Consider the following 10,816-nt stretch of genomic DNA (forward strand, 5'->3'; position numbering starts at 1 on the left):
TGTCCAGCGAATGCCAGAAAGGACGTGTGAGTTAAACTCGGCTGGATATCCCAAGGTGAGCGTGGAGTCGTACGCCGGTGGAGCAGAAACAGGCGTCCAGTTGCCCGCTGAGTGTCATAGTGTTCAAACTAGATGTCACATCGTTGTGCCCCCCCCCCCCCCCCCCCCCCCCCCCCTAAAAAGTCTGACATTGAAAAACACAGATGGATCTTTTCTTCACGTTTCTGTTTCTTCAACCTTTCAGAATGACGAGTGTGAAGCCCAAGACGCTGTGAAGATGAAAAGAACCAACGGGAGGAAAAGGTGAGACACACACACACACACACACACACACTGTTTATAAGCTTCTGTGTGAATAAAGTTTTATTATTATTATTGTTTTGTAGAAGTGATGTCGACTTTAAAGCTCATTTTTAAATCATCTGACGTTAAAGCTGAACCTTTTTTTTTTTTTTTTTTTTTTTTTAGGTATGAGGAGCTCCAGAGTGTTTCCATGGGAACAGTAGATTACCCCACCACCAGCTGCTCAATGATGTCATCAGGTGGTCTGTCAAATGGGGCGGACCCAGGGTCCATGGCTCCGCCCACTGCTCGGCTCCCTCCAAGAGCTGCGAGGAAGGATTTGTGGCCTCAAGGCCCTGAGGACGGCAGGGATCAATCGCAGTCTCAGGACCAGAGCTGGAACGCCAGCGGGGACCGAGGCCCTGACGCTTGGGCCCCCGGGAGAGACCGAGGTCAGGACCAGGTGTGGAACTCCGGGAGAGAGCGAGCTGGACACTCCAGTCAGGATCAGACATGGATCCCAGACAGGGACAGGGCCCACTCGGGACCTGATCAGGACTGGATGACGGGCAGGGATCGAGGACCGGAGCAGGGCTGGGCAGCCGACAGAGACCGAGGTCAGGATCAGGCCTGGAACGCAGGAAGGGATCAAGGGAGGGACCAGGCGTCTTCAGGACCAGAGCAGGCATGGGGAACAGGACCAAACCAAGACCAAGACTGGAACAGAGACAGAGAGCATGTCTGGAGACCAGGTGGGTACCTGTCCAAACACTTCAACTTCATGTCCCCTCTTCCTGTTGAGTTTCGTCTCCGTGGTGATTTTTGTGACAGGAGGTAAACAGGAGGTTGATGTTCCTGCTCCTGAATGCTCTGGATTTGTTTGGACCAGAGAAGGTGGGCGGGGCTTTGAAGGTGGCCGTTTTGGACGCCCCTGGGTTTGCCAGATATGAGAGCAGTTATCAGGTGAACAGGTGTTGCAGCGATGGAAGCGGGCAGTGGAACTGCTTCAGATAGAAGTGATTGTACCCGAGCTAAAAAGCCTCTGCATGTTTCTAATAAGCTCCAGCAGCAGAAAGCTGCTCAAACTAGGATCAATGTTGGAGATGAAACATGGAGAGAGGTTAGAACGCAGAAAGCTTTACAGACCCATGCAGAGCTGGCTAAACACTGAAGCTACAGTGTGCACCACATGCAGAGCTGGCTAAACACTGAAGCTACAGTGTCCACCACATGCTGAGCTGGCTAAACACTGAAGCTACAGTGTCTCTACATGCAGAGCTGGCTAAACACTGAAGCTACAGTGTCCACCACATGCAGAGCTGGCTAAACACTGAAGCTACAGTGTCCACCACATGCTGAGCTGGCTAAACACTGAAGCTACAGTGTCCACCACATGCTGAGCTGGCTAAACACTGAAGCTACAGTGTCCACCACATGGTGACCTGTGTGAGATGTAGTTGTTTAGGATCGAACCCTCAACCTTCTGATTGAAAAACAACTGACTCAACCACTGAGCCACAGCCGCCACTTCTTGTACATATTTGCATATCATACATATGAGAGAATTTAAAATTCAAAAGTATATTTTTACTTTGTTTGTCTCACAGGTAAATCAATATTTTTTGGTGTACTGAAAAATGTTTTAGGTGTAAAATAAAAGCATCTACTTGGATGTTTTTTTTTTTAGAGACTGACTTTCTTCTGCACATGTTTCTCATTTTTCTTTAAAGACTTGAACATGAAGAAAGTCAACAGAGGCGAGATGGAGCGAAGCCAAGCTGCCACTAACTTCACTCAGCCACCAGAGGGCAGCAGAAACTCATGTAGGTTACCGTCAGCATCAACAGGCTGAGAGTGACACACATTCAGCCTTGTATTTCTGCCAAAACAAAGTGAATCAAAGATTTCTATTTTTTTATTTTGAGCATTTTAATAAGAGAAGAAAACAAAACCTAGATCAAAACATATAGACAGAAATAAGTACCGCTAAGTGTCCGAATGAAATCTTGTCATTTAATGTAAATATTTCAGGTTCAGATGCAGCCAGTGTTGGAGAAGCTTCAACATCCCAACCCAGTGAGGATCAGAAACCCCCCATCATCTCCACGAAGAAGGAGCCTCCTACCTACCCTCCAGGTGAGACAGGCAGCTAACAAACCACTCACTGTTTCTGAAAGGTATGTTTAAGGCGATGCATTTTCCAGAGGAAGAAAACAGGGAAAAATATACTGTCAAAATGCTATTTCCTTTACATGTCGTCATATATGATAATAGAACAAATATTTACATCTTTTCCGAAATTTAAAAAAACTCACATCCTTCTGTAGTATCCAACTGAAACTTGAATCTAAATAACGTCTTGGTTTGCTGACGTCCATCAGGGAGTCAAGAGGAGCGTTGGCAGCTTCAGATTGTGGCCAAAGGTCGAGTCACATGTCCAAAATGTAAAAGTGTGAGCAGGAAGACGGTGGAAGGTCTGAAGAAACACATGGAGAACTGCAGACTGGTGAGCACTCATTCGGCTGCTGAAGCTGTGCAAATGAGAGAGGAGAGGGTTAAAACTACTCCACTGCGAAGCGGACGTGTACCTTTCACATTTGCATGTATGAAGGGTATGAAATTATAAAAAACTGCCCCTCCCTATGCAAATATAACTTGTTGCATAAACCACCTTATTCAAACAGTGCAGCACTGTTTGCTTCAGGCCGTTACAGACGGACTCTTTAACACCACTGAGACCACATACTGTGTGTCACATAACTCTGTCTGTCCTGTGCAGCAACCGTTCACCTGTCCACACTGTGGGAAACAGCTCAAGTCTTCAACAGGGATGAAGTATCACATCATGGCCGACCACAGCCATCTGGTAAGAACGTTCATCTTCCTCCAGGTGTAAAACTTAAAATATCTGATATCATTCTGTAGAATAGTTATAAATCCACTCTGATCCTGTATTTGATCATGTCTATAAACCCCTCTATTTCAGCCCTGCTCAGAACAGGCTGTTTCTGTGTCTGTAGCTTTAAATATGTAAATGAGCTGTGTCTGACCACGCCCCCTCTCTGGAAGGGCTCGGGTGTACTCGCTGCTTTCTGGCTCCATGTCCTATTGTTTACGGTGAGAAGGCAGACTCAGAGGGCAGAACAAACACCTAGCTGTGGGAGGGTCACCCACCTGGGGGAGGGGCTACTGCCCTTTGTGATGTCATGAAGGGAAAAATCTCCAAATGGCCTGTTTGAGCACACATTTTCTGAAAAGAGGAGCAGGCAGAAGACGGAGAGGATGGACTTTGCTCATGACTGGGGGGTTTGTAGACAGACTAGAGACACATGTTAGCGTAAGAGGAACATGGGGAAGTAGATTTTGAATAATATATTAAATTCATTTTGCAAGACAGCTTAGGTCAGCAGCAAGCTTTGATGTTTGATGCAGACTTTGTGTCTGTTTTCAGCCGTCAGCTGACGAAGCTAAGGACCTGGACGATCGCGTCATTAAAGACAAACTTCGTAAAATCCTGAAGAGACTCGGAAAGCTAAAATGCTCAAAAGAGGTAAACGACAATAATTTACAAAAGAAGATCTGTAATAAGATAATAAAAAAAATATTTTGGGATCTTTGTTGGTGTTGATTGATTTTTTTTTTCTCTCTCTCTCGTCAGGGCTGCACGGCTGCGTTCACCAGCATCATGGGCTACGTGTACCACATGAAGAAGTGTGGAAAGGAGGAGTCTGAGCTGGAGAAAATGCTGCTGAACTGCTCTCACTGCGGGAAAACGTACAAATCAAAGGCTGGCCTGGAGTACCACCTGAAATCAGAGCACGCTCCTGTGAGTCTTCGGTCTGCAGTCACGTCTGATGACTAAAGAAACTGTTTAATTAGCAGATAAAATACACCATCATGAAGCGTCAAACGCACATTTTTACATTCGCTTCCTCTCCAGACGCCCCTGAAGACCGAGGACGACGATGCTGTGAAGGCCCAGAGGGAGGCCAACCCGGAGAGGACGGCAAGCGGCAGAGTGCAGCGAGCATCGGCTCAGGTGGCAAACTTCCACCTGGCTGAGATCGCCAACAACGATCTGCCCAAAGACTGGCCCAAGAGGAAGTTTCAGTCAGACCTGGTGCCAGATGACAAAAAGGCACGTGAAGAAACAGGATATATGAGATATTTAGTTCAGACATTTTAACGAGCTAGTTGAGAAAAACAGCCTAAATAGACCCACCTTCAGTGACCTCTTCTTATTTATTCATTTATTTTATTTTCGGTTTTCACAGTTGAAATATTCCCGACCCGGCCTTCCCGCCTTCAGCCAGGAAGTGCTTCGAAAGTGGAAGAACGAGGTGAAGCTGCAGAGAAAAGTCCACTGTCCCAACCAGGTAGGAGAGAAAAGTTCCAGCCGTGCGTTTCTGCTTTCTCTCCAGCTGCTGTGTGTGCAGCTCAGTGGAAGACAGTGTTTAATAATAAGTTATATGTTCTGAATGTAGGAGGAACGATATCTTTGTGTTCAGTGCTGTTTGAACTCGTATTCCTTGTGCTCCTCAGGGATGTGACTCCACCTACACCAGTGTGTCTGGACTGAAAGCTCATCTGGGACTCTGCACAAGGGTAAGTCAGCTTTTAGGTTATTCTCTGGAATAAAATGTGCAACAAAAAAAAAACAACTTCTACAGATCGTTTTGGGGGTAAATGATACCATGCATTTTTTTAAAAAGTCAAATGTTATGTTACGGCAACCTGCATGAAGCCAGACGCAGCATCGAAGGGACCCTCCGACACAAATCTTCAGTCCACAGTATATTTATCTGCTAACAGCTGTAAGCTCCTCCCTTCTCTGCGTCTGCATTATTTCCACTCTTCATGAGGAGCTACATATATTTAACTTTCTGCGCTTTTGTTTATCTGTATTTTTATCCTTTTTGTGTATATTCTTAAAATCTTTTCACAGTTCGTTTACACCGTGGTTCAGAGAAAACCTTTTTTTTTCTTGATTTTTCTGTATATTCAACACATGTTGAAAAATAGACTTTTATAGACAGTTTAAATCTCACTCCACCGGTACTCCCCTCTTTTCAGCTGTTGCTTATTTCTTATTTGCACTTCTTATTTTAAAGGGATACTTCACCCATTTGCATGAAGCTGTGTATCATTAGAAACATGATAGTAGTGTTGAATGGTCGTGCATCCAGCCCTCATTTTGCCCTGAGACGAGAAAAATATGTTTTTCTTTGCTTGAAAGTTTTCTTCATGTGATGCAAAAAGCGTCATATTGCATAATGTAGTGGTAATGGTGTCATCGCCCCCCCGGGGGACTCATGAGGTGTCTCTGATTGTCCTTCAGGGCGACTTTGAGGCTGGTAAATACAGATGTCTGATCTGCAACAAAGAGTTTAACTCTGAGAGCGGAGTCAAATACCACATCAACTCGGTCCATGCACAGGTAACAACAACTGTCTGTCTGCTGAGTGGCTTTCTGTCTGTCACCTGGATGACATGTAGAGGTTATTTTGTGTTCAGTAGACACCAACTTATGATGAGATACCATACCATGTGACCTGATGTGTGGCAATAGATTCACTTTATCGTCCCCTTGGGAAAATGTGTCTCGGTCCGTCCCCCCCCCCCACACACACACATATAGATCGTTTGCTCTGGTCTGAGTCCTGGACCACTTTTACGTATTATTAAAAAAAAAACTTCAAGTTTGGCCACATGGGGACATTTAGGAGCAGACTGTGGCTGCTCCAAAGACACTTTAAGGACAGACAGCTACACTGAGTGATGTTACCTCTGGTCATTGGTTTCTATAGTGGTCACATTTTCCACAGTGGGCAAACGATAAGGTTTGAAAATGAGGCTCTACTGCAGTTGAAAAGTGACTCATCATTGTTTCCGTCTTCGTCCCTTTGTTTGGTTTCAAACATGACTGCTGTTACACCAGCGCAATCGACCCGCACAAATTTGATTAACAGACTGGAGTTCAGTTGAACCGAGCCAAACGGGTGTGAGGGGTGAAAATGCATTTGGGCTGCAGTGCTGCAAACATTCAGCTGACTCTGCAGGAGAATCATTTTACTCAAACAATAGAAACCAAAAACAATCGACACGTTAACAGATTTTTGCCCAAGACAAAAACCAAAACATGAATGAGACAAAAAGATGAGAATACCTTGACTCTGTTGCACAGCCTGAAGACAGATTTTTCTAAAAGACAAATCGTACGCTGACCCTGTGTTGTCCTTTCCCTCCTCCGTTGTTCACAGGATTGGTTTGTGACCAACAAAAAAGCCTCCAAGAAGTTTGAGAAGTTCCTCAAAAGTCAACCCAAGGAGTTCGTCCATGGCGTGAACAAGCACAACATGGATCAGTACCACCACAACCACCACCATCATCAGCATCATCATCATCAGCAGCTTCACCATCCTCACCAACACCATCAGCATCATCATCACCACCATCACCATCTTCATCATCACCAGCAGCATCAGCAGCAGCATCCGCTCCAGCACCAACCCCAACACCTGCAGCACCCTCTGCAGCCTCTGCATCACCTGCCGCACCAAACCCACTTCCTCCATCCAGAGCACCAGAACCTCCCTCCGCAGGTGGACCCGCATCTGCATCCGCCCATTCTCCAGTACACGCCACTAGAGCCTCCGCCCGGGCCCATGTGGGTGGATATGGACCGGAGAGAAGACGAGCCCACGTCGGAGCAGGCGCCGATCGAGATGGACTTGGACGTAAAACCGGACGAGCTGAGCGGCGTGATGGTGGAGGAGAAAAGGAGGGAGAAAGGGGAGAGGAGGAAGGTCGACGGGAAGCAGAAGGATTGCTTTGGCTTCGGTAGCGGCGGCGGGGGAAGCTGCAGCAGCAACGTGTGCAGCTCATGCAGCGAGACGCAGGTGGAGCAGCAGCAGCAGCATCAGCAGGACAGGCAGAGACAGATCGACCAGTGGAATCTGAAACAGTCGGCCGTCATGGATCCCCATCCTGAGGCGGAAAAACGACAGAGGAACGCTTAACGTGCGTCTGATCAGATTTGAACAGCGATAGAAGAAGAGTGTTTGTGGACGTGAAGAAAACAAACCTGTGTCTCTTTTCACCACAGGGTGGAGAATGCAGCTGGAGCTACGACTTGAAACTTTTGCAAGTAGATGACATTTATAAAACTACGGAATACCTTAAGAAGAACCTCAAAGGCGGCAGCGTGGATATAAAACTGTGTACACGTCAAGTTTCGAGGCTGTTTGTCCGTCTTGAAATGGTCGTTTCTGTATAGCCTTGAGATATCTAGTATACTGTCTGTCCGTGTGTTAACCTCTAACAGATTCTTTACACCAACGTTAAATGTATCTGGTTCTGTTCAAACGTTTGATAAACCTTCTCGTCTTTCATGTTCACCTACAGGGCACTGGTTAACCGTTACGGAGAGGGTGCTACAGTGTAGGAGTTTGTTAGTCTTGTTTCGCTGCTCTCTCTCTCTCTCAAAAGATTTTGTGCCTCTTCAGTATGAACTTCATACGACTCATCAACACTTTTACTTAAAGCTGTTTCTCTTTCAAGTGCAGTTTGACTTAAAGGTCACATTATATGAAATCCACTTCAACATGTTCCTCTAACTCTAACATGAGTCTCTAGTCTGTCTACAAACCCCACAATAATGAGAATAGTCCATCCTCTCCGTCTTCTGCCTGCTCCACTTTTCAGAAAATGTGTGCTCAAACAGGCCGTTTGGAGATTTTTCCCTTCATGACATCACAAAGGGCAGTAGCCCCTCCCCCAGGTGGGTGACACTCCCACAGCTAGGTGTTTGTTCTGCCCTCTGAGTCTGCCTTCTCACCGTAAACAATAGGACATGGAGCCTGAAAGCAGCGAGTACACCCGAGCCCTTCCAGAGAGGGGGCGTGGTCAGACACAGCTCATTTACATATTTAAAGCTACAGACACAGAAACAGCCTGTTCTGAGCAGGGCTGAAATAGAGGGGTTTATAGACATGATCAAATACAGGATCAGAGTGGATTTACAACAACACACTACACACATGTTCTGAGGAGCTCTGAGACTTATTTACACTAGTTGAAGAGGAGGAAATTTTTGAAAGAGGATTTGTGTTGAGGTGGAGTTCAGTAAAAAGAGTTGGAAGAGGAAAATTGCATATAAAAATCAGAAAAGTAACAAAAAAAAACGCGGATAAAGTCGGGGTGAGATTTGAGCCGTTTTTGTTCACACATGCAGATTATCACAATTTTTCAGAGTTTTCTGCGTGTGTGAAAACAGCTATGGATAACTGTTCTCAGACATACCTGAAGCTCATTAATCAATTTGATTATCAAAAGGAAACTATTTTCCGTTCATGTGTGTTAATAGAGAGTCCAGCTTCTTAAAATAGAAAGGTTTTGTGTTTTCCTCTGTCAGTCACAAGAGAAAATGAAGAATCTTTGGAAATGTGATTTTTGCAAGGAGCAGAATGCAATCACAAGATGTAGTTATTTTTCAAACGTTCATGCTTCCCTTTGAGTAAATCTTTGTCTCCCTGTAACCCTCCTCAGTTATCACACGTCTCTACGGCTTACAAACACGTCGAGACCATGGTGCCTCTTTTGAGTTTTACAAACATTTCCAAGAATTCACGAGAAAATATCTCTAGAAAGGAAACTCATCGTGTCCAACAATGTCGTCATGTGTTTAGTGTACGTGCTGATCATCATCTCACAAACGACGCTTTCATTTTAGGAACTGCTTAAGAGCATCCCTGCCGTTGAAACACTTCCCATGTCGTCTTAACGCTTGTGACCAAATCTTAATCACCATGCATGCACTTTGAACTGTTGGATGGCACAAAGGATCGCTGAGCTTAACAAGTGTTACATAGAGCAGCCCTCGTACTGAAACTTGATTCATATACGGTCAATTTTAAATGGACGGGAGATGTTTCCATTGTCAGTCACGCCTCGTCTTCCTGATGTCTCTTTAGTCACCGTAGCATTTATCCCATCGTAATACTGAAGCACACTTAAGTTAGCAAACATAGGTGGAATAGAAAGCCTGTGTTGCTGTTATTTTTTGTTTATTAGTGCCAACAGATTAATTTTACCAAGTGTAGGTAGAGGATCCAAAAAAAACAACATTGTGTTATTAAATGTTAATGTGTTGGCAAGTAGAAAGTCCAGTATTGACGCGAAGGCCGACACTTGTGAGTACGGCCCGACCGATATGGAATTTGTGGCCGATACGATGTCTATATTGGGGAGAGAAAAAAAAAGTCACATACCGATACATCAACTGATATCTTCCTAGATCTATGTTCTTAGATCTATAGAGATATCTACATCTAGTGTAGATATAGATATCCACATTTATGTTGTTTATCCTTCAAATGCAGTTATAGACACTTTATAATGAAGACAAGATGATCGCTCAACTGGTGCGTCACCGCTTGATACTGTGCAGAGTGATGATCCGTATAAAACACTCTGAGATAACTCCTAGTGTAATGCAACAATACTCAAATTAAATGTGAGTTGACTGGTGAAGAAATCTAGTTATATCGGTGCATACCTGCGAAAGAATAGCTAATACCGATAGTCACTGGATATGCTAATATCGGCTGATATTATCAGTCGGTCGGGCTCTACTTCTGAGGCATCAAATGTTTCTTTTTCAAAGTCTCTCTTTGGGAGTTTTGAAAGACAGAATTAAGTCGATTATTGGTAGAAACATTGTGTTGGCCTTTTCCCCTCTCAAGTAAAGTGTTGTCTTTTTTTGCAAAGGCGATGTCGAGTCGCCATACTTCTAGATATGATGCTGAAAGTTGATGTTTTTTTCTGAGGCTGTACTGTCAAAGTGACGAAGCTCTGCGAATTGAATGAAGACTGAAACACTGTTGTCTTAACATCATTACCGAAATAAAGGTATATAGTACATGTCCTAATATAGACCCAATTTGAATAAAGGTAGTCTTTTAAAAATGACTAAACACATTAAGAAAGCACTTCATTTTCCATTAGTGGGATATAATTTGTATTCATAAGGAAATAGACATGATTTTAACCAAATCTGTACATTTAATGTTGTTTTTTTAGAAGCATAATGTGCTGCTATTTGATAGAACCAGCAGTGTTATTATAACCACAGATGATTAAAAGTTTAATTCATGGACTTTTGGGGCTCTGTGTCTTTTATCAAATAAAACATCTATATGGTCCACTTTTTTTTTTTGAAAGGATCTTTGAACATCAACACAACATGTAATTCTTTAAGAATAAAATGTGTTTTTATGACATGTTGTCAGAGCTGACAGCCATCTGCAGAATCTGTGTTAAGCTTGTAAAGAGAGATGGAGGACAGTGCAGGAAGAAGGAGAGGGATAGAGACAAAAAGCAACAGCAATGAATAAGAGATTTCTAGCTGTTTAAGGATATGGGGGTGTTTGCACATGCACTTAATATGTGCAATATTAAGTATGTTTCTTGTATGTTTATATAAGTAGGGTACAAATGTCATATAAAATGTATATTTAATATAAAAACATACATT

At 44.0% G+C, this 10,816-nt stretch overlaps 1 protein-coding gene across 1 annotated transcript in view; it reads left to right on the forward strand.

Annotated features, from left to right (window-relative positions):
* Nucleotides 1–10,438, forward strand: part of znf512 (zinc finger protein 512) — a 12,442-nt gene extending 2,004 nt beyond the window's left edge. The window contains exons 3-16 of the mRNA XM_079356604.1: nucleotides 1–55; nucleotides 245–303; nucleotides 469–1,034; nucleotides 2,013–2,105; nucleotides 2,314–2,418; nucleotides 2,664–2,788; nucleotides 3,062–3,148; nucleotides 3,734–3,832; nucleotides 3,941–4,108; nucleotides 4,223–4,420; nucleotides 4,557–4,658; nucleotides 4,825–4,887; nucleotides 5,621–5,719; nucleotides 6,543–10,438. The exon at nucleotides 1–55 is cut by the window's left edge and continues 1 nt beyond it. Of these exons, the coding sequence (XP_079212730.1) occupies nucleotides 1–55; nucleotides 245–303; nucleotides 469–1,034; nucleotides 2,013–2,105; nucleotides 2,314–2,418; nucleotides 2,664–2,788; nucleotides 3,062–3,148; nucleotides 3,734–3,832; nucleotides 3,941–4,108; nucleotides 4,223–4,420; nucleotides 4,557–4,658; nucleotides 4,825–4,887; nucleotides 5,621–5,719; nucleotides 6,543–7,301 (2,578 nt within the window). The 3' untranslated portion in view covers nucleotides 7,302–10,438. The remainder of the gene's footprint in view (nucleotides 56–244; nucleotides 304–468; nucleotides 1,035–2,012; nucleotides 2,106–2,313; nucleotides 2,419–2,663; nucleotides 2,789–3,061; nucleotides 3,149–3,733; nucleotides 3,833–3,940; nucleotides 4,109–4,222; nucleotides 4,421–4,556; nucleotides 4,659–4,824; nucleotides 4,888–5,620; nucleotides 5,720–6,542) is intronic.
* The last annotated feature ends 378 nt before the right edge of the window (nucleotides 10,439–10,816 follow it).

Source organism: Symphodus melops, assembly GCF_947650265.1.
Source record: "Symphodus melops genome assembly, chromosome: 1".
In the NCBI taxonomy this organism is placed as follows: domain Eukaryota; kingdom Metazoa; phylum Chordata; class Actinopteri; order Labriformes; family Labridae; genus Symphodus; species Symphodus melops.